We start from the raw sequence: 23670 nt of genomic DNA, 5'->3' as shown, positions 1-23670 counted from the left end.
AACTCATTCACTGTTACTTAGCAGAGATGAGGTGCTTAAGGAGAAGTTATAGCTGATATATTTTTTCACATATGATAATAATCCCAAATAATAATTGCAGCACAATAAGCAATTAATAATAAGTCTCACCAAAAATGTAAACATTCCGAGTGCTGTTTGCTCATTTGAATTCTCCACACATTTTCCTCTTATAAATTTAATTGAAAGATTAATTTCTGTCACATCAAAATACCTCAGATCGTCAATTTCAGTGCCATATTGGTCATCAGAATAACTGCAATTTAGTAATTCAAACAATTACATATAAACTAAACCCAGTTTGCACTGGACACTTAGTATAAATCAAGTATAATGTTTTAAACTTGCAGTACAAACTTTCAGAAATAACATGGAAAACTTTTATTAAACCTTAATTCTCTAAGGCACTATGGATTAAAGCAGCAATGTATTGTTCCATAGTAGTGGTGGAACCAAGGTTCAATTCCACCTGCTAATGAATTCCAATCTCAACTGGGTTGTTCTGGAGGAGCATAATGTTCTTAAAAGGGTATTTTGCTCTGAAGTCCCAACCAAACAGCTCCCCAGAAAGAGGGAGGAAAATCAGAGAGAGAGTACTTCTGGGTTGTTCTCATGCAACTCTTCCTGGTTGGTCAGAACGGAATTGGTGAAACCTTAGGAGCACATAATCTGCCTTTCCTCTCTGCCAGGTTGATGAAGCACCTTTGGCCATTTTATTATGTTAAAGGAACTATATGTTGTTGTTGACATGTGGTTTGCAGAAACAATGGAGAAATGCATAGAAAAATGCACCTTCCCTCCCCCCAAAAAATTGATCTCAGTGGACATTTTCGAGACTGGTTTGTGCCAGTATATCCTCAACACAAACTGACAAGGAGAGCAGCAGTGTAACTTTACCTCCAAAAAAGCACCTTCCCCTACTGTTTTTTTTTAATGCATGAGCGTCAATACTACTGGATTTGCTTTACTAATATCCCTCTCATGATGGGTTTGTTTGCATTTACTCAGCGGTACCTGAAGCAATTTACAATAGAACTGCCACAGGAACAAATGGGCATAAAGTTAGTCAGATCAGATATTATAATATTATCATGTCTGAATGGGCAAATTTAATTTGTTTGTGTTGTAAATGCCATTTTTGTGCATATGCATAGTCTTGAATTAATCACACTCTAAATAAATGTTAATAAATCACATTAAAAGCTTACATTGTGTGATCTCACACTTTATTCACAAATCAGGGAGAATGTGAATATGCAATTTTTAGTAAATACAGGTCCAGGGTATTGTTTTATTGTATGAATGCAAAGGCATGGTGCTGGAAAAAGGAACAAATTGTTAATTAACACATGAGGTAATTGTTGGTTTTAACCAACTCAATGTTCTCTATTCTTCAATGATGCCGGCACATTCCTGCATAAGTAATTAGTAGACACTCCAGTGTACGGTCCCTGAATTAGCACATGTAGTGTTGCTTTTGAAACTGATATTAGCTTTTTATAATATGGAATTCTATTGAGGAATTGGTGGTCACTTGGTGGCCAAGCAATCAAGTAGTTCAATAAAATAACCAAATCTAATACTTAATCAAAATAAAACTAACCATAAGACAGGCTAAATGGTCCAGCTGGTCTTTTCCTGTCTTTCATTTTCATATGTTTATTTGTACACCTAACAGCACCCTAGTATGCAAATTGTGCACCATGTCTTCAGCAGATATTTCAATTACTTCTGAAAGATCATTGTTTGTCCTTCTTGTAAGTACTTATAAGTACAGGTGTGAATGTATAATATTTCACAATAATGCACAAACATTGCCTGGTTTGTAATATGCCTTATTCTACTGCATCAAGGAAGACCATTTTGAAAATTATATTTTAACATAATTTTACAATCATGGAAAAATATTTTATTTCTCTCAAATATCAAAATCTAAATCTTGAACTAGTGTATATTAAAAGAAAACATATGCCCCCAAGTTATTTTATCATGGAATGCATTGGAAATCACAGATACAGATACAGATTACTAAAGTGGTGTAGCTTCTTTCTAATGTATATATACATTGAAAATTATGCGGTTTAATTTTGATAAAATTGAATATATCACCCTATTTAAACAGCTTCATATTGTCATCTAAATAAAAACAATTCAAGTTATGTTTACTATTTCAGTTTTAGTATTTCACAGAGTGTCTTGTATTCTGGAGCAGATAAATGTATTTAAAATTAAACAAGAAAATGTCAGTTTATCTGGTAACTATATTATATTTGTATAACTAGATTATTATTAATTTCCCTTCAGGGTATTAATTTTAAAATGACTGAACCATTTAGATTGAGAAGAATCATGTTGGTAGATATTCTGTATTTGCTTGAGGAATAGGAATTGTGTGTGCATATCTGTGTGTTGCTTCAAGTATTTCTTGACCCCAACCGAAGGATCATTGAGTATTACACTGACCTGACATTTCCATTTACCACACATCAAGCCATCCATGTGGCCAATTTGAGTGAGACTGCCCAATCAGCTGGAATTGGTGCCAAATTACGGAGAGTTTTGTGCTGTAGACTCATATCCAATGAAAACTGGGTTAATACAGCACAAAGACGTTTCAGTTACAACCCTTAGGAAGCATCAAATTGTGGGGATGAATCATCCCATCTATCTAGGCTTTATTAGACCCCAGAATCCAGAGGTAAAAAAGCACTACTCTAACTCATCACAACACTCAGCGCCCAGAATAAGAGGTTTTAAATTATATCAAATTTAAAAGTGTTATTTAATTTTATCAAGGAAACTTTTTAAATAGTCACCATAAGATTAGCATGTTTTCTATTCTGTCCAGATCTTGTATTTGAATCAAGGTTTCATATATTTTGTTAAACCATTTCAAAACAGTAAAGTCCATTTTATGTTGGTCAAATTTAATTAAATTAATTTTGTTACTTCAAAGTGACGAAGAAAATAAAAGACAAATAGAATCAACTTCTACAACATACATCAAATGCTGTCATATCTTTTCCATACAAAACGGCCCTACATTTATCCAGCTATTTGTTAGCAACGTGGCTAATGGTGAGACATCTAAGAACAGTTTGTATAATTTTATCTACTTAACTGTGTTAACACCAACGCCTGATAGTAAATGTTCCTGATGTTCCATTTATTCATGAAGAGAAATCTTTATATCTAGAAATTATTTAAAATTTCGATATTCAAGAAGCAATGAAGGTTGACTTCACTAACATTTACAGAATGTAAAATTTACATCTGCTGTAGATTGTGCGAAAGATTGGGTTTAGGTTTATTTAAATTAGAACATTAATAATGTTCGGATTTTATCACTCTTATTCAAACGCGCATAGATATATTAATTTCTTGTTTTGTTCTAAAAGGCGAATATGCAATGTTCACAAACACGCACACACACACATATATATATGGTTTCGACATTTCAGATTTAAATCGTCACTGAAAGCTTTGCCTACTGATCTCATGTGGTTAATGAAAATGTTTTCAACCAAGGTGACATTTTATAATGTTGTTGGGTGTTTTGTATGAATGCCAAAGTTAACGGTTAGAGTTCTGGAACTCTTCCTTCATACCATTCGGGAGCCAGGTGAAAGACCCCCACTTTATACTTCACAATTAATTAAGGGCTATTATGTGCCAGTTAATTTCAAAGCAAACGTCTAAAAACTGTGCTTTAGTGAGTAAAATTATAAATCTCAAAGGAGCTCACTGAAATGTGCTCAAACATCAGTATGCTCATGTTTCTGTATAGAAAGATTAAGCTGATTGCTAAATTCATTTCTGTTAACCAAGATGTACCAATGACAGTAAAGATCTCATTTAAACTTCAACTCAATCTTTGTTTCGTTTTAATAACAGCGTGGAAATGACAAGAAACTACTGTCTCCATAGCGTGACATGCAATTGAAAAATTGTACCGCCATAGAGCATACTGTGACATAATTTATACTAAAACGTTCCATTGTATTTGTAAAATTGTGTTTTTAATGTATCGGAGAAAAGTTTGAGTGATCCACATAATTTACAGAAATCAAAATGATGCGAATAGCAACGGCAGTACCTACGTGAAAAGTACTCCAAAAAACTTTACAACATTGTTTTTCCTAAAAATGGGTTTGAGGAAAGTACCAACAAAAATGATTGTGCTGGCACTGATTATTTTAACTTGAGCAAGAGCCGTGGTATCTCGAAACGAGAATTAAATAATTTACACTGTTACAAGGCAAAATATTTTAGATGGCAACTTCTACTCCTGCAACTCAATTACAGTTTATCGATAATAAATGTAATATTCGTAACATTATCATATTATTTACTCTTTATACAATATTCAGTGACTTATCAGTTGCATTGATTTATATTGCTACATTTCACTTGTTTTAAATGAAGCAACAGAAACAACCTGTATATACTGATGAAAGTCTAAACAATGCAAGATTAATTTCAGTGAATTTAAATGGTGATGCAATACATATTTTATCAAGAAATTTGTTGTTTTATTAAATCCTAAGTAAAATACAGTTAATACAAAATGTGTTAGTTCAACTGTTATACAAAGCTGTAACCAGACTTCTATGATCACTAGATTATGGTTACAGAGTTGGAAGCAGGCTGTCATAAAAGATTTGAAATACATAATAATGAAAAATGAAATAAAAGCCTATAAAGCTTCATGGTAAAATAGACATTGATTTGGGTATTTATTTTTGTGAACCTGCGTAATTAGAAGATTTCAAATAGAACAATTTTAATGTTAGCTTTTTTGATCATGTCAGAACGTAATTGTTCGAGGACTACATTAAATCATATATTCTGCTAAGGATAGTGCTTGGTATTATACCATGAGTTGCAAAATATAGAAGGCATTAAAATACCTATCTACAGCAGTCTGAGAAAATGGAAAATTCTCAATTTCTTGTAATGTTACTTATGGTGAAACAATACATACTGCAGGCAGCAAACCCTCAGCTTCTGCTCGTGAATTTTAGACAGAATGTTTCCTTTTAATACAGTACCTTTCGAAAACGAGTGAACTGTTTCGAGAGGGAATACTTAAAGAAATTCAATCTCAAGAATGCCTCTGCCCTTTCCCCTTTATTTTACACACAATGGCGTTAGCGTGTTTAACAATAGCAATCCTTACTCCGGCAGAGACGTGTTATTTACTGTCCACAACCTGTAACGGCACCGACCTATGCTTTTATTGTACAAAAGAGCACTTTATGCAATGGATGTCACATTGTCTCCGTGTACTGTGAACAGCATTTCATTCATCACATTCACCTTTTTCTTTGGACAATATTTCTCGCTGTCCAAAGTTGGTTTCTATGACACCTGACCGGACAGTGAGTTCCATCGTGGAGTAACTCTTCAAGCGAGAGCATTGCACCTTATCATCTCAGCGCCTGTGTGAGTATAAGGACAGCTTTCTTTATCATGGGAGCGCTGAAGAATTCAGTATAGTTCTGGATAGGGACAATGACATTAGGAAGATGTTACCTTAAACCCAGATTCACAGATTCGTTTACTGCGACTACCGTAGAAAGCAAAAGAGTGAAATCTTCAAAACCGGCTACGGAGCTTGGCTGCCGCCTCACGTCTTCAGCGTGTCTGGTTAAATACTCGAGGCGCAGCCATCGGAGACAAGGAAAGACAACCTTCGTTTCTTTTTACTTTGTAATTTCCTGACGTCTGACGTGTGATTAAATATTTGTTTTTTTTTACTAATCTGTGCACAATATGTGAAAACATTAAAGTTTGCACGAAAAAAGGCGTTATTTGCAAATTGTTAGAATTTGAATAATGGCTTCATTTTATAGTAAAAGGGGTAACAGGAGACGTGTATTTGTACAGCAATCAGTTGTCTAAACACTCAAATGCCCTAATGCTGTAAACAGGCGTGGGACCAAGGTCTAAAGTTTATATTTGATATAGACTTTTAAATTACATAACATTTGGACAAATAGATATCGGATAGGAACACTGCCATGTTCCCTTTGCCTCTGAAACTCGCGGGTTATTGTTGACGTGTTAAGAATTGTCACCGCCTGTTTCTGACGTTGTAAATGTTTTTGTTTCTGTAACCTGTTTTCACTTCAGCAAGACAAACGTTTCTTAAAGCACAGCTGTATTGACGTAAACATATGTTAGTGCATTTTACTTACACAGCAAAGCAGAGAAAACAAACAGCCAGAATAAAAAGCAATTTGGGGATTTATGTTAAAGATTGTTAGGGTTATTTTGCCTCCTGCAGGTATATAATCTTTCCCTGTGCTGTTAATATGCGAACTGAAACAATTCCTAAATATCAGCACTTATATATTGGTTTACTCAGATCTTTCTTTTGGAAACATGAGAACAAAACAATTGCATAACACTTATTGTCTACACCGCGTAAATCTTCAATGTTCTTGGACTGAATTTTCATGCCACTGTATAATTATTGTAACTCTGTCTAAACTGTTTACTAGCGATATTATATTTGTATTATTTTTGAATTATGTATGTCAAAATAAATATAATTAATAGCAATTAAGTCAGCATACAAGAATATCAACGCATACAGATTGCTTTAGGATGAATATGGTCACGCAGTTCGAAAAATAAGAATGATAATAACCAATAGTGTCGATATTTTAATATTGTGGTCATAAACCAAATTTTCTGCAAACTTAGGTTTTACATCATTAAACTGTAATGTTAACTGTCATAAGTATTCCTGCAACAACAATCTATTTTAACACTATGTTGCCAGCAGATTGTAACATCCTTTAGAAAGGTTACCCTTTTCTCCTCTTAGAACGCAGTGAAAATGTTTTTCATATTTTCTAACAGTAACACGGCGTTCTAAAATGGTATGCAATCTCTAAAAGGGCGCCGTGTATCTCTGCAATTGACGTTTTAAAATTAGCCAATAGATCAAAAAGAAGTTTACAATAAAAGTCGAAAAGGACTGTTTTAATGCATTTGTTTCTCTGCGTCAGTCAATTTGTTATGTTTGGGAAAACATCGTCCTAATTAATTTAAACTAAGTATTTATTTCGAACCTATTGCCTCAAAATTACAATGAACTATTTCACTGTGCACATTTGGGGATGTACATGTGAACAACATCTTCCGAGTTTTGTGAAAGTTTCACGGCGTGGCCAACATTTTGAAAACACGTGATCATGTGGAACATAAGCACCTTTTAACATATCTGTGTGTCAGTGTCTATCCGTCCGTCTCAAAAGCAAGGCTTTTTATAGTTTGTATACGTATGAAAACCACTCACTATGTACTTTACTGCGTATAACATATCAAATATTTCAATCAAAGCATTTCACCGGTGTTAGAGAATCTATATTGTTTCGCCTTCTTAACTTCTTTGATAAAACAAAAAACACTATACATACGCATTCTTTTGAATGAGACAATATCAATTTCTTGCCGTCTATGGATTGCAAATATATTATGTGTTAATTTGGACTTTGATTAAAGACCGTAGTGCGATCACAAATCACCTTTTTGTCTGACTTGATGCTTGGCTAAACCACAGACTAACATTAAACAAGATCACACTCAAGTTAAGAAAATATTGTTATTTTTCTTTAATTGGGACAATTGGACTCCCGCGTGTTGGAGCTGTGGTTTTAACCAACGGAACGGAAAACTGGAATGACACCACTTTGCACTTTAACAATCGGATTACATCAGGGTACAAGTTGTTTGTTTAACCCGACAGCTCTCTGCACCCCGTCGCATGCTTTACACACTCATTAAAACGATTATTCACGACCTGTCGAGTGTTTTCTAGTTCATTCACACGACGCCCTCAGCATTAGCTCAACCTATTGGGCCGGCGAGTCAGAAGAAAGAAAAGATCCGCACTTTCAAACAGCGCTGCCTAAACCGAGCTCGGACTCTACAGGTTATAGTGACTCACAAGGAGACCAACACACACAATGCCCACCTTTTTTTCTTCTTATGGCAGTAAATCTGATTGTATGCATAAATAGTATTTCGAATAATTTAATATAAAATGTAATAGTTACCATACACTGCAATACACTGCAACAGGTTATCAAACAAATATTCTCAATGATACATTCTGTTTTCGATCTATTCAATGTTTATGATGATTGCTAAATAATTGAAAAATTAAAAGCCAGTCTGCATTCAACTTTTCAGTTCAATATACTACAGACCAACATCAGGGTGATTTAAAAATATTTTCGATAAGTAAAATACACGCATTATTGACAATTTATAAATCCATCAAATCTAGCTAATGAATCGATTAATACTTGTAATTTAAAGCAAAGATTAAGATCATTGAAAATATTTAAAGTGACGGAACTGAAATAAAATGATGCAGGTTTCTGATTGCTGATTAAGCAGCAAATACAGCACAGAAAACGGGCACCGTCTGTTAATACCAACTTTATTATCACCCCGCACAATGACAAGTAACACTGTTTTCAAGTGGAAATACCCTTTATTACTTGTTACGGTTATGCAAATAGGTAGTGCATATATTTTAAAGCGACGCTTCCTATCATTATTCAATAGTAAAGGGTTCAAATATAATGCTTTAGATTTTCAACTTTCTGCTTGAAAACGGTACAATTAGATTGAAGCGCTATCCTTAATGTGTTAAACACAGTCACATTTACCAGTGCTCTCAACAACCTACTGCCAATTTAATAGGTAGTTAAAAAAACATCTGTGACAAGTTCTCTCAGATTATAAGAAGTTTGTTTCAAAACAATACGGTAATATTAACACAAGCCAATGACTATGTAGGTAATTACGTAAAAGTTTTCATAAATAGGTAAACACGCAAATCGATACAAACCAAACCTTGTGTAATTTGTGACCAATTCCTGATAAATGACTCATTTTAAATGTGTGGTTGACATGTTTACGCATTGCTATCAACAGTCGGGTTTTTTTTAGCACTATGAACGTATTTTACATATCAAAGTCGGTTTCAGCGATAGTTTATTTTAACCAAGGTGAATGAGTCATTTAGTATAAGCTTGATAGTTATTTATTTCTTGTCTATGCGATCGCCACTTAGTAAACATATAATTTGTTCCGCTCTGTGTTTCAAAAATAATTCTAAGTATCATGAGTTACACATCTCAATCTGTTAGCAATAACCGTATTGGTATTTAAATTCGATACTTGGTTAATATGAATGTGCTCAACATAAATTTACCTTCAACGATAATTTTTGGGTATTTACAAATGTGTAATTGATATCAGGTTGATTGCAAGGTGCTGTAATGTGTTTTCGTGTTTATTTAACATTGCTGCATGTAATCATGTGCATCGGTCCGAGGGTTTTATGCACATTAATTTCCCATTCGGAATCGAACGTTTCTTACACGCTTCCGCAAATAAATCCCCACCGAGTCCCGAAAGAATTACACAATGTAATTACGTAGGAGTGCATTCTCCATTTCCTGAACATAAATGAAATAATATCAGGGTAGTAAATTCTTATTTACGCTATGCCAATAATGCTTTAACATTGGTATAACTCAAAACTTGGGATGTTCTTATGGCCTTTGAAATAACTTTATTTTACAGTTTGGACCATTTCACGTTTAACGTCATTTTCAGACAATAAAAATGACTCTAAAATGTCTCTTTCTCTTTTTGTTTTATAAGTAATATCTAATAAAATGGAACGAGTTCACATGGAAATATATTTGTATGTCTTATAAAGGAGGTGTAAATTGACATGTATCTGAGAAAAAAAGGAAAATATGGTTACATATATGAAATTAATTTTAGCGAGGAGAATTGAAATGAATCATAGGAGATAATTATTGTAAAAAATGACAGGATGCAGCAACTGTTAATGCACAAAGACAAGGTGCAGTGTAATTGTTAAAGCAATTACCAGCATTTTGTATTAAATATTGAGGTGTGAACTCTACATAGCTTCAATAGCAGACACTATATTTTGCAGAGAGATTTGACATTTGAATGGGAACATTAATGGAAATTGTTTGATTTGCACGACAAAGAGCCCTGTAAATGTTTTATTATTATTCTTGGATATTTAATTCGGTTGAGCAAAATGTTTTGTTCGTTTGGATATTTTCGCAATCCAGAATCTTCGATGGTGAAACGAACACACGCACATGCGTTCTTCATCAGGTAACCCTCAACATCTCTCAGTTACTCATCAAAGCCAAATACTGTAAAATGATACCTGCAGTTGCTTATGCTGTATTATAGATAAATAAATAATCTTTCACTTCACTCTTATTTATGAAATATCGAATTATGACAAACATATCTGTATTTAGTGACCCGGCACCATTGGGAGTGATTTTGTTATTTATTTCTTAAAACAATAAGAAATAATTGCTTGTGTGCCCCTTGGCATTTTAAAATCATTTTTCTAATGGATACACAGCTTTATCTTTCTGTCTCTCTATCTGAACATTGTTATGTCTATATGCACTATCACAGATGCTTATTGAACATGTATTAAAAGTCGCATACCGCTTTTGTTGAAATGGCAAGAATCTTGACGGGGACCTCGTGTTCAACAACTGTGGAGATTTGTGGTTTTAGAGGTAAGTGGGATAAAGAGTTAGGGTTTAGCCAAGCTGATTGATGAGCGATTAATACTAAAGTGTTTTCTTCTTTCAGATTTAAGGGACGCATTCTCCTTAAATTTAATCAGAAACACAACATTCCATATAAAAGTTAATGTTCGTTCTATATATTCCATGTACGTTTCTGTTTTAAAATCAATCGATGCACCGAGATTCGACAAATCCTGAATTAATTATTTTTAAAAATCAAATCCCTGTAGTGAAAGCCAATGTTAGCTGCTCCTAAGTATACTTGTAAATCATGCACCAATATGTTGTTTAGTTTATACACACCCATTTTAGGGAAACTAAAATTGAATTTTTAAGAACAGAAAGCGATGTGCGGTACCGTTAGAGTATATTTCCTTGTGACGCACACACAATGTAATTGTACCTAAAGTCCGTTCGACCTTTTAAATATATTTGGTGAACGTTTAAACTCCCCATTAATGAATCAAATTGTGCTATTCAGTAGACTGTATCGACTAAAGTGCGAACAATAGGCAGTTGCGCAATGCCAGCATGATAAAGATATTTAAATGCTGAAAACTCGACCGTCTGAACGACATCTGATATTTCAGGTGTCAAAATATTAAGTGACATTAAAGATGCAACGAAAAGGAGCTATTAAATCTAATGTTATTAAATCTGTGCCGATAAGTGTTGTTTAAATTGTACTCAAAACATATTTACACTCCCAAGTGATATAGAATTCTTCATTACTATTAAGAAAACAATAAGGCATAAAGCTTGAACTGATTAATCGATTTATACACTGCTTAAAAACTAGTTTTTCGTCACCATATTTTTATAAGGCAAAATAATTGTTCACAAAATGTAGTCAATTTTTATTCCTTATAATATTTGCATTTTACTTGCTGCCCAAACAACTCAATTAAAGGATATACTTTATTTAAATATGTTCGAAGATTACCCCGAGAACATTTTTTAGTCATTTGAAAAGTGGAGCATGTGACATACGCGAACTTTTCTTTTGAGTCGGCATCGAATTGTTGCTAAAACTGTGTACATGTTTCTGAGTGTCGACACATTGCCTCGTTAAATAGAAATGTACAGAGGCATAAACTGCAGTGTGATACATTCTCTAACATAATCGGTATCGGGCAATGATTCACTGGGAGGCAGCAGCAAATCTTTTCGAACAAGCTTACTATTCACGCGTTTACATTCACATGTTTACATTATAATTGCAGGGTTTTTGTCAGGCGGCTTTCCTTCCCACCCACGCTAAAGTTTAGTAGTGTAAATCTGGAACCCGACCTGACTCCGAGCGATTTGGAATTGAGACCCCCTTCCTCCAGGGAGTCCACTTTTGGCTCCGGAGTCAGGTCGGGCTCCTGACTTCGGATTTACAAGACAACTTTGGAGTCCGTGAGAAGGGAAACCGCTTGGTGCCGATATTAGATTGTGGTGTAAATGCATAATGTTCGAAAGACAATCGAATACATGCATTATGTTTTTGAAACACAGACACAAGCTGTGAAGGAAAGCGAGGGAGACATTGGAAGAAAGAGGGAGATTAGATAGGCAGTGAAAGAGACCTGTTGTTAGAGCTTCATTGCTTTACCAACAGCGCCCCCACGCTACCACTGACTGTTGTTATAAAAGCTTTCATTTTTTGAAAAGGTTAGCGGTTGTCAAAAGATAAAATCAAAACGGAAAAGGATAGTCGCATTATGTCTTCCAACGGCATAATCTGTTCTTTTATTTCTAGTATATATTAAATTACAAACAATATTCGTGACTACCTATGCTAAATGTGCAGAAACTATTACGATACCGAAAATACCAGTTTTAACTTTTCGTGAAAATGCCTCGGAATTTAAAACGAAATTATCAGGGAGATGTTCTTAGTTCTATGATAGACGCATTGTGTTGATATTGAATAAAGTACCGTATATATTGAGTGCACAACAGTAAGGCACCGCAAACAAAGTGGACTGTCACAGTCAATAATGTTAACTTGCAAGACGAGGTCTGCGACTCACGCGATGCCCAGTTTATGTACGACAATTACACGGACTATTTAACTGTTTGGCCTGTACGTGTGCAAATAAATGTATTTACAAACACATTCGTTCTGAAGGATTATATGCAAACAAACTTTTTTTTAGCAGTCGGAGTAATTGTACGATTTGTGGGCAATTGCATTTGTGTATACTAATTTCGTTACATCACCCGCATGATGCTTTGTATGTGGATTGAAAAAAACGTTTATTTTCAAAATTATTATCTCTATCAATCGATGTTTGGATAATAACTATTATAACAATATATAGATGGATAGTTATAATATTTCGCAATATTTATAGATGAAGGACAGAAATAAAGATCCTTGTATATTATGTATAGGCAGATCCAGTTATTTGGAAAACAAACCCTCCTTTTTGCAATCTATATACAAAGCATTATGTAAGTAATATATCGAAATTGAAGTGCCTTGCGTTCTTTGAAATACACGAAGTGTGTCCAATATTTTGTACTGTGCCGTTAATTAGCTGTAAACAAGCAAAACTAGAGCTTATGGCTTATCCTATTGCGTTACCTAAAGAAGTAAATAGCTATATTTCACGCCGAGGTTGTTAAATATAAGCATTGAATGTACATAACATAAAATAGGCACAGCTCTCTGTGAAGCAACGAGTTTCAATAACGCCCCACGAGATAGAGGATGCAATACCCGCATTTTAATTGCAATTAGCAGACAGAACACTCTGTATTGCACTAATATAGTGTCTGAAATTAATTCTAAGTGATAAATTTGACATTATTAATGATGTACATTCACATGTTTTCACTAACTATGATAACAAGTTACATGCATGCTGCGTTACATGATTTCTAAGAATTTGAGAATTCATATTTCAAATAAAAACATAGGAACTATAAAAATTTCAGTCAGGGAAATGTCGATAAAGAAAATTTAAAGGCAAAGATATTTATCTTGTTTGTGAAACACAATTATGTACAGGACTCAAGAAAGAACAAAGGGTATCCATACATACTGCGTTTCAAAAATCAACATAATGTTGGTATTTTGTTACATAATTTTAACAATATGCTGAGATATAAAATAAATCGAAGTGCCAGTTTTGATAATTGAGCAGTTCTACATATTTTGTCAACAATTCTATCTTCTCTGTTTGTATTTGTTTAATGCTTTCAGGAACGGACTCGCAATGAAGTATGTAACGTGAATATTATCTAAAATGCTTACATTTAAATTTAATATTAAGGAACAATTTTCAGGTTATTATCAAGAAGTATATATAAATTAATTTAAGGCCGCTCACCAGCAGCGCAAAAACAACATTATTCGACAATACATGGATGCTTTTAGATAGGCGAATTTCTAATTACACCTCTTTGCTTCCAATATATCAGATTAACAAAGTATTGTATAAAAAGTGCCTTGACGACGGAAGTGGCCACAGCTAAAGTTTGTTCAAAACGTTAAGAGGTCAACTAATAAGTGATCAACTAATTAAAACGGATCGCATTTTGTTTTAAAATATCAAACTATGTTATAGAAACAATAAAGTGAGTGCGCTGATATATTGCTTTTAATCAGAAGTTATTTGCTTAACATTTTAGTTATTGCGGGTTAGACCATAAGTGTTGGTTCCTTTTATTAGTATGTTGTTTTATTTCAGGTATTCCAGTGTATTTTTACTGGGTACCTACCTAGTATGGATTGAGGCTAAACTCTTGGTCCGGTTTCTATGTCGCTGCCATCTGTTTCGAGGCAATTGTAGTGAGGCTTGGCCAGTAAAGTTTACAGTGCGCAAGAACTCCGCCCTCTGGGCACCATTCACACATCCCTAAAACCGCTAATGATCTTCACCTTCACCTCTGCCTAACCCAGCAAACACCACGTTTGACCCAAACGGGTCGAGCCGAAACTTCGATCCTGAGTCATCGGAACCAATTCTTTCTATATCTTGTTAAATAAATAAACAAACAAATAAAATCCTTTCCAAGTAGTCAAATCTGTCTAGTTTTTCTTTAACATAGGTTTTTGGAGGTAGGAAATCAATTAAGCAGAAATCAGTCGAGGGAGAAGATATTACTTGTAATATAAATAAACATCAACACTTTCAAAAACAACACGAAGCTGGCAAAAAGCAGGTTATTTTCGCGACGGTAGCGATTGTATTTTGCGATTAATCAGATTCAAATTAGAATTATCTGAAATGATATAATTGCGTTCTATATAGCTTGAAGTATTGTCACAAGAATCGCCTCACGTTGAAAGACATACCACGGAGAAGTATTGCCGCATTCCCCATAGATTCTGTACACTAATGGAAACTTACATATCCGAAACAAATAAAAGTGGTCACGTATTCATATTTTGTTTTCTTTTTGAAGTGAAGGTGTCCCTCGCAGAAATACGTGCAATACTAAATTCTGATCTACATTTGACTTATGTGAGAATCCCGGCTTCATACTTGATATACCTCCACTTCGAGATACAATGCAGCAATAGTAACAATGTACAAAATATATTCTCGCTTTTTGATTTTTTTAGAACAATCCAGTTATTTTAACATATTTTCTAGGTATTTAGCAAACTTGGAAAATAACCCATTACATTCGAAATACTGAATTATTTCAGCATAGAAAAAAATGATTGTATTTTGAATCTATTAGTTAAGAGAGGTGTTATTCTGATCATTGGGGAATATTTGATTTTAAAGCTTATGACTAACTGGGCGCCGTAAAGCATCAGCTTGCCTCACTTTTAACATCTACTGTAATTCCTAAACTTTGCTTCCAGTGGATTTAATATGCTTTAGTGTAAGGGTAATTGGAGGTTTTGTTGTGTTTTCATGTTGGATTTCCGCTCAATCACAGCTGAGCATTTTGGTAAACAGAAATACTGTCGCGATCCAGTTCCCCCTCCCAATCCGTCGACATACAAAGCGACTTGACAATAGAATAGTAACACAATTGCGATATTAAATGTACGGTTTCCATTTGTTTGGATCACCCGCCCTTCTATTGAACAGAAGTCAGATTTATACTGAATTAGTAAAAACGTGAGAATTTCTAATCGGCTGTAAGTAATTATAGACGTATTTTGGTGTGTATTCTAAACAACCTTATTAGAGATACTTTGTGGGAATTTGGATGGTAGCCACGCAATTTTTAATATGGAGATAACATGAAATGACATAATCTTTAAAGCTACGATTTTCTGTTCACTGTACACGGTAATTAGAGCGTTATGATGCTTATACTTATAATACCTTGGTCAAAATGTCTAATTAAATCACATTTCAAGTAAAACAATGAGTTACAGACTGTGCAACGCAATAGACAAAAATATATACGTTTCAAACAATCTTAGCAAACCAACGCCGAATTCTAACAGTTAAATAATGGATATACTGTGAACTTACCAAATGCAAGAAACTGCATCTCGGAGCTCCACGTCCAGCTTCTGAAGTTTCACTGACGTAAGACAGAAGAATGTTCCGATTTTCTTTCCGTAAAACGGCACAGTTATACTTTATGAAAAACTTTCCAACTTTTAACCAAATTTATAATGTTCTTTTTGAAGTTATATTGAGGTTAATTATCTAATCGGACCACAGATCTGAAGAGCACGAGTGGCTTTAAACTGTGCTGTGGTAAAATAATCAGCACTTAATAAAGAAGCTATGTATTTTATGATGTATTTTGTAATAGGTTGTACACAGCATATTATCATTAGATAGATTAACTTTATTTTCTAGTTCCGGTACGCTGATTTGGGGAAGAGAAAACGGGATATATTTTCTCCGTAACACGTATCGAGTAGTCAGCGGCACGGATAGCAGCCAACGTCACTGCGTCTTGCTACTATGTAAATTAACCTTCACGTTTCTTTAGCAATTTTTAAAAAAAACTATTATTAATAGATCCTTTCAATTGCTCCTCGCAAACTCTCTTTTCTCTTTCCATATAAATTTACTTGTCTTTAATTCACGAGACACACTTCCTTCTTTCATATAACCCCGCTTAACACTGGAGCGATAACATCTAGAGCAGAGATTCATTTTCCTTCGGGCCTATTGTGAGAGGCACTGGCCTTATTGCATTACTCGTGGGCATATTTAATACAATACAAGGAGAACAAATGAGGAAAACACCCCGTGCAGGCCTACAGGCAGATCGGATTTGCAGGACATTTGTTAGCATAAGTTTTCTCACAATATGGTATCTTCCGTGTCGAGATGCTCTGTATTATCACAAGGATCTTTAATAGTTTAGATTATAAGTTGCAATACCAATAGGAAAACTAATAGTTTCAGAACTGTTGCGTAAATTAATTTAATCTGAAATGAAATAACAAATGTACATGGCATTAATTTATGCAGGGTATAATTCATAATACAGATTCGGTGAGTTCCATTTAACCCAAATAACAATGTTCTGTTTGTGAATGTTTTAAAAGCCCAAAGTACACGCGGCACTTGGCATTTTTCAGTTATAACTTGCAATCGGTTTCATTCGCCTTGGGCTACAATGTAATTTTGAAAATAATTTGGCATTTTGTAATAACACTCACCGTCATTGGAATAATTGTGCCAATAAAATATTAATTTGCAAACTTTCAACTAAGTTTCTAGGTGGAGTTTTTTAAAAATTACTTTTATACTTTATATTCGGTATTATGGGACGCTTTGGATTGTTAATATAGCTTTCGAAAACTGTGGATTGTTTCAAAAATGCATGAACTCTTCAGCGTCTTTGTAAAAGGACAGGCCTACACTCTCAGTGAAACCAGATTTAGCGTTCAGATCAAAAATATACCACATTATTGTTTTTTTTAAATAGAAAATATGCAGCTCAGCGTGTCATGTGTGCTTTACAATATAAATAAATGACACACAATGGACAAATGGTTAAAGAATAGCACAATAGCGAAGTAAATTTTGATAGGAAATTCTTTTAGAAACCACATTAAACCTTGAATGCCAACCTATTCTTATTTATTTTAAAGTATATAATTTGGCATACGTCGAATTATGAAAAGTTCCAAAGATACATTGCGTGAATATATAACTATTAAGAACTGTAGCAATAATTTTCTCCGGTAAAAATTATGAAAAATGGTAATTAAATTGGAACCTAACTCAAACACTGTACCAATGATTCAGGTTAAACATGGTTGACTATAATAGGATAATTTAGGCCTAGAAAATGTTGGACATTCATTCCCTACCGCTCTGCCAGACTCTCGTCTCTTTTAGACGGGGTGCAGGAATGCACGCGGCATGAAAGCCATCATTTAAAATACTACTGCAGATAACTATTGCATTTAGTCGTGATAAAGAAAAGGACAAGATGTCAACGTTTCTGAATGTAACCTATTTTTTTTATTTCGGTGCCTTCTGTATAGTAAACATTTTAAGTGACAACACGGGCATATGATCACAATATCACAATCATGAAATTTAGAGACGACATTAACAATCACTCAAGGAATTTATGAGGCATTTAAGCAACACAGGTTACACGTCCGCAAAATTTATCTTTTAAGTACAATAGGTTTACACATTTCACTACATTTACATAAAGAAATGAAAAGGGACCTGTTAGTGACCACATACATCGAATTATGCACAACACAAACTAAAGGCAATCAACAATTTTGTCCCCTTCTGATTCTTTGCAGGCAGTGTTGTAAACTGGAAAATAGGAATTATTTTCAAAGTACTTGTTCTTTTAAACAAGGAGTGCATTTCTAGCCCCGTCTTTGGTCTAAAAGTAAACATGAACCATTTTGTAACCAAATGGGAAAAATGACCGAAAGGTTAGGTATGTTTTAAGTGAGGTTATGAAATACAAATCAAGCGTTAAATTTTGATTATTTTAGTGAAAAATGTTTCCGCTAATATTGAAATCAGCAGCCACCAACAAAGCCATGATAACTTATAATACTGCAAACATGGAAATCTGGTGGAACAATTGAAACAGACCTGCCTAATTTAAACTTAGTTGGAATGCAGTCATTTGTAAATACACAGTCTACGTTAATTTAACTAGTGTTTTCCTATCTAAACCGCCTCAAATTGCACATTGCTGAAATTGAATAAACAAACAACCCTACGGGATTTGACAAAATGCAGACAAAAAATGGGGACTTGAATAAAAATACCTGGGCTTCTTATTTTGAGAATTATTTACAACGCAAATGTGTGTAAAACGTTAACTTACAGTCTTTTCGAAGGGATTTGTTAGTGTATTAGAGGGTTTGAAGAGGACCCCTGGTTTTGATGTGTGAAGTAATCAGAAAGTCCTCCAGAAAGTCCTGTGGCGAAACTTGGCAAAGAAGGTCTTAGAGACTCACAGGGGAGAGTTGAAGGCGCCTGTGGAGACGTGGAGGACGCTGTCCTAGCCGTCATTGAAGTGCTGCTTTGAGAAGTCATTGAAGGGTGAGGAACATGAGGGAAAAAGTAACTTGTCTGTCCTGCCAGAAGATTTACCGAGCAGGGATTTAACGAGTATGTGCCTGAGCACGGAACTGACAAACCACACGGCACCGAGGCAGCCAGGGCGGCTGCAGCCGTTAGGTGGTGGGTGGCATAAGGAATCTCTCCGTTAACAAGTCTATCTACACTTAACCCATTTGATGTTGGAAATGCGTGGTTGTTCGCCAGAGAGTTCTGAGTTAACACCGAGCTGTAGGACATCGGGTGGCTAGGGTAAGCTGAGGTGGTTCCATTATAACTTAAGGTACTGCTGGCTCGGGGATGATGGAGGGACAGGAATGGAGACACAGGCCAATATAAGGAACCTGCCCTATCCATAAATGTCAGTCCAGTTGAGGTGAGGCGCGCTCCCCGCTTGAAAGCTAACTTTGCTCTTGATGTTGTGGATCTCCTGCGAAGTTTCCCCGTGGTGCCACCTATAAAGACGTCGTCACTAGATGGATCCAACATCCAGTAGTTTCCCTTCCCAGGATCATCATAGTGCCTCGGAACTTTTACGAAACATTTGTTCAGACTCAAATTGTGTCTAATAGAGTTTTGCCAGCCTTGTTTGTTCTCTCTGTAATAAGGGAAGTTCTTCATGATAAACTCATAGATGCCATTCAGTGTCAGTCGTTTTTCTGGACTCTGCCGGATTGCCATCATGATCAGGGCATTATAACTAAACGGAGGCTTTTCATATTTGCCATTTTTCTTTTCCGCTTCCTTTCCACCGTCCCCTTCTTTACCGTCGGCCTTCTTCTCTTCCTGCTTATCCTTGTCTTCCGCGCAGGGCGGCTCCGCCGAGCTACTGTCAGTTTTGTTGAGAATATTTTCAGACTTGGACTCCACCGTTGGCAAAATGTTTTTGTCCTCCTCTTCGGGGGCAGATCGGTGATGGTTGTCACTTTGAACCGCTTCGGGCACCAGGCTGTTTATGCTGAACGATGATTTCTGAATCATTTTCACTTCTTTCTTATCTCCCATGTCCAACATCACACACAGGTAAAATTGCAGCAGCACAGTTGGACCGCAATCGCAAACGCTGGCAACTCATGTAGTAAAAAAAAAAAGAGCCACTACTTCATGTTCTTAAAAACACGTCGAGCGGAGCCAGCTTGCTGCAATTAATTTCGGACACTCGGCGCTCCGCTCCAAACATTCGCTGTAACCTTTTCACTCGGCGGCCAATCGCAGCCGCGCTCGGGCCTCCGCCTCGGGCCCGCCCGCAGCCAATCAGCGCCTCCGCGGAGCGACACAGGGAAAGGGCGGGAGGAGGGCGAAGCGGTTTTTTTTTTCGTCCGTCGTCAGAGGGAGGAGGGCCGCGTCACTCAGCGTCCGGGCCCACACTCGTTTCCACTCCCACACACCACACCACACCACACACACACACACAAAAAAACCGCGTTACATTCACCACTCCGCCCGGATAATAGCATTCGGTACGTCAATATTTTATGTTATTGTTGAAAGTTTGTTTATGGTTTCAAGGAAGGGAATTAAAATTAAGAGGAGGGAGAGGAAGAGGCGCGGTACTACTTTATATCTCCGAGGGCGCAGTTCCCCCCCCCCCCAAAATAAACCTTAAAGCTGGTTCGGAATTAGGGGTTTCAACCCCACCACCTCTTTTCATCAGTTTCCAATGTTCAGATGATATTCCCCGGTTTTAATGTGTTTTTAATGTGATGGAATGGGAATAACTTGGAGTTGGTGTACTTGCGCTTTAAGTTGTGCTGTCGCCCTTCCTCGAGCGGGAGGACGGTTAAAGCCGGCGAGCGGGCAATGGTCGGACCCGCCGCTCCCATCACAGGACTTCTCATCCCTTCCAAACCCAAAGGTGGCTTCACACCGACACCGCCTCGACTGTCCGCTCACATGTGTCGATTCCATTCAGTGTGTGTGGGATTTCCTCTGAATCTTTTCCTGTCAGTCATCTTGGAACCATGATGGCGGATGGGGCATGCGGTCAATAATTTATAGATAGAATCTGATTTTTTTATATATATATAAGGTCCCAACACAATAAAATACCGGGTTTATCGATCAGACCGTGTACTTCTGACCACTAATGAGCGTTTGAGTGGCCGGGGCGCTGATAGATCCCAGTGTTAAGTTATAGATCAGTGTTGCTGGGCTGATAAACGAGTCATTAAACGTGTGGTACATCCTGACTTCTTTACATAATCCTTTGTTCCATTCCCTCAAAGATGAACTATTATTTGATTAAGGTATTTATAAAAATAACGAAAGAAGCGTATAATTGCGCAAATATTTCCCGCTGTACTTATCGTCTGATGCGAGCTTTGCTGGTGCAGTGTCTTTACAAAGTGTTGATCTTTCTCCTGTGCTTTCCTGGTTTATTCGAGGTTGGGGTATTTCCTTCGACAGGGTCTCGACAAGTGAAGCCAGGACGCCGCGTTAAACTGGAACTGCACAAGCGGCTGGATCCATCAAATCGAAGACCGTCCCAACACTAAGTGCCCTGAAATGCTGAACCAGCCGGCCAGTGTATTCGGATGAAATTTTAAGGGTAAAACGTGCGTTAAATAAAATGCAGCTCTTGTTTTAACCTAACTATATACCAGGAATAAAATACAAACATGTACTCTCTCTGCTTCTGAATGTCACAGGCTCTTTCACACAGATACCGCCCGTATTGGCCTTCCCACAAAGTACTAAGTATTTTAAATGAATACCTGCAAAATAGCTTTAAACGACGGTTCAGAGAAATAGCGAGCGTAATAATGCAAAAAGGATGTACCTGGGGCTTTTGGGGTGGGATGGTAAACGAGGTGGTGCGTGGAATTGATTAGTAAGATATATTTTTAAGCTTTTTAAAAGCTAGGCCTTTAAAAAGGGACTTTGTTACATTTTTCAGCCGCTGAGCTAACCTATAAGGTATAACAAAGACATCAGAGAAATTACATATTTGAACCCTTTTGATGTGGTAATACTGTATTATATAAGTCAGCTAAGGGAGTTCTCCATTTTAAAACAGTGGAATATCTGAGGCCAAAAGGTCACCAGTAAAATCTCTGCAAGGTCGTAAGTTGTTTCATATGCTGTGTATGTGTGGGTGCGCGCACGTATTTAAAGAAAGCAAATTGTGAACCGTTCGCTTATTTTCTCCGTATATATTTAAAGTCTAGTCTGACCTGCTCGTTTTCTTACTCAGCCTAGCATGAAATGATTTAGCGTAACCGGATTCCTGGGAAAGGACAGGTTACATAAACATTTACTGATGTGGAGTAACTATAGTACTTGTACTCTGATATGCAGGAAGGAAAGTGTTGATTAACACGAAGAAAAAAAGCGAGATTAGCTGATTGCATGCTCATATGCGCAAGTCGTCATTGAATTGTTTTTAAAAAAAAATAGACACAGCTGTTGTTTGCATTGAACCTCTGTTGTTGCTGTGATTTAGCAGTACTTAAATCAGCATTTTTGTATAACAATTTCGAATCGTTTACAAATGTGTATTCCACACTGATTTTGGAACACTGAAAGAAAGAAGCAGCCCATGTTAGTTCTGATGCATTACAATATTTTAATTCTGTTTGTTTAACATAATTTAAGTTTTAAAGGTTGGCCCGAAAGAAGATAGGTTTCATATTGACTCTGGTAACCTAACAGTCTGATACAGATGTTAAACATTTGAAATTGGATGTTAATGATTCAATGAACCGTAAGCTTGTCTAAAGTGAACTTTAAAAAAAATTTGATACAATAATTAGAATTTAAACAGACCACTAAATATACATTTTAATAGAAACATTTCATCCCTCACAATAGGTCAAGATGCCAGAATGAAAATTGCTGCAAGAAATGACAAAGGCAGGCAACATAAACTTTAAACAAGAATAGTAATAAGAACAATAATTAACAATGGGTCATAATGTGAAACAAAAGGCCATAATGTGAACCAAAAAGCAAAAAAGGAGAAAGGCAAAAATAGCGAGAGCTATTAGTAAGTGTATTGGAATCAGTCTGGGGCCAAGGGCCTTTCTTCCTTTTACAATCAACTAAGAAGGGAATATTTAACACAACGTTTTAAAAAAATCTGTGTATGTTTATAAAAATATTTATTTTTGACGGCGATGATAAGATTCATGTATGAAATTTTGAGTTTAGGAAATGCAGTTTCTTTTAAATTAATATTATTTGTGTGTCTTCTGCAGAATTTTACCTTTGACCTTCAATGAAAAGAAATCCTTGCATAGAAGTGGACTCCAGGGTATTACATTTTCCCCACTGTCATGGGGAATCCAGGAACGAATATAATATAATAATAATGCGTTATTTGACATACCTAGCTCTCGTATCAGTTTGGATTTTTAAAACTACGATATGGTAATTTGGATATTGCACATTGAAAATGCTGCATTTTTGTTGCATGTACTTTAGTATAATATAACGGATTTATAAATGTGGTCAAATAAAGCTGGAGAATCGACCCTACCGTTCTACTAAGATCCCTATGTGTTATTTATTAGGTTTATTGGGCTTGCACGTTTCAACAAAAATATAAGAACAGA

The 23670-nt window shown here is 35.8% G+C and overlaps 1 protein-coding gene and 2 long non-coding RNA genes across 3 annotated transcripts in view; 1 reads left to right on the top strand and 2 right to left on the bottom strand.

The window, feature by feature from the left end:
* LOC137326124 (uncharacterized) overlaps positions 1–23670 on the bottom strand; it is a 705949-nt gene that overhangs the window by 239427 nt on the left and 442852 nt on the right. The window lies entirely within an intron of this gene.
* foxg1a (forkhead box G1a) lies at positions 18800–20185 on the bottom strand. Its single transcript, XM_067990995.1, has one exon. It carries the CDS (start codon positions 20129–20131, stop codon positions 18902–18904), a length of 1230 nt encoding a protein of 409 aa, XP_067847096.1. The 5' UTR covers positions 20132–20185; the 3' UTR covers positions 18800–18901.
* On the top strand, positions 20879–23523 carry LOC137326122 (uncharacterized). Its single transcript, XR_010964112.1, has 3 exons — positions 20879–21363; positions 21502–21672; positions 23314–23523. It is a non-coding gene; the product is annotated as an uncharacterized lncRNA (long non-coding RNA).

Source organism: Heptranchias perlo, chromosome 10, assembly GCF_035084215.1.
Source record: "Heptranchias perlo isolate sHepPer1 chromosome 10, sHepPer1.hap1, whole genome shotgun sequence".
NCBI classification, from domain to species: Eukaryota; Metazoa; Chordata; class Chondrichthyes; order Hexanchiformes; family Hexanchidae; genus Heptranchias; species Heptranchias perlo.
The sequence above is the reverse complement of the archived record's forward strand: the minus strand, read 5'-3'. Positions and strand labels throughout refer to the sequence as shown.

What these genes read in the sequence shown, in the direction of transcription:
- foxg1a (XM_067990995.1), bottom strand. Translation starts at nt 20,131, where the DNA reads ATGTTGGACATGGGAGATAAGAAAGAAGTGAAAATGATTCAGAAATCA.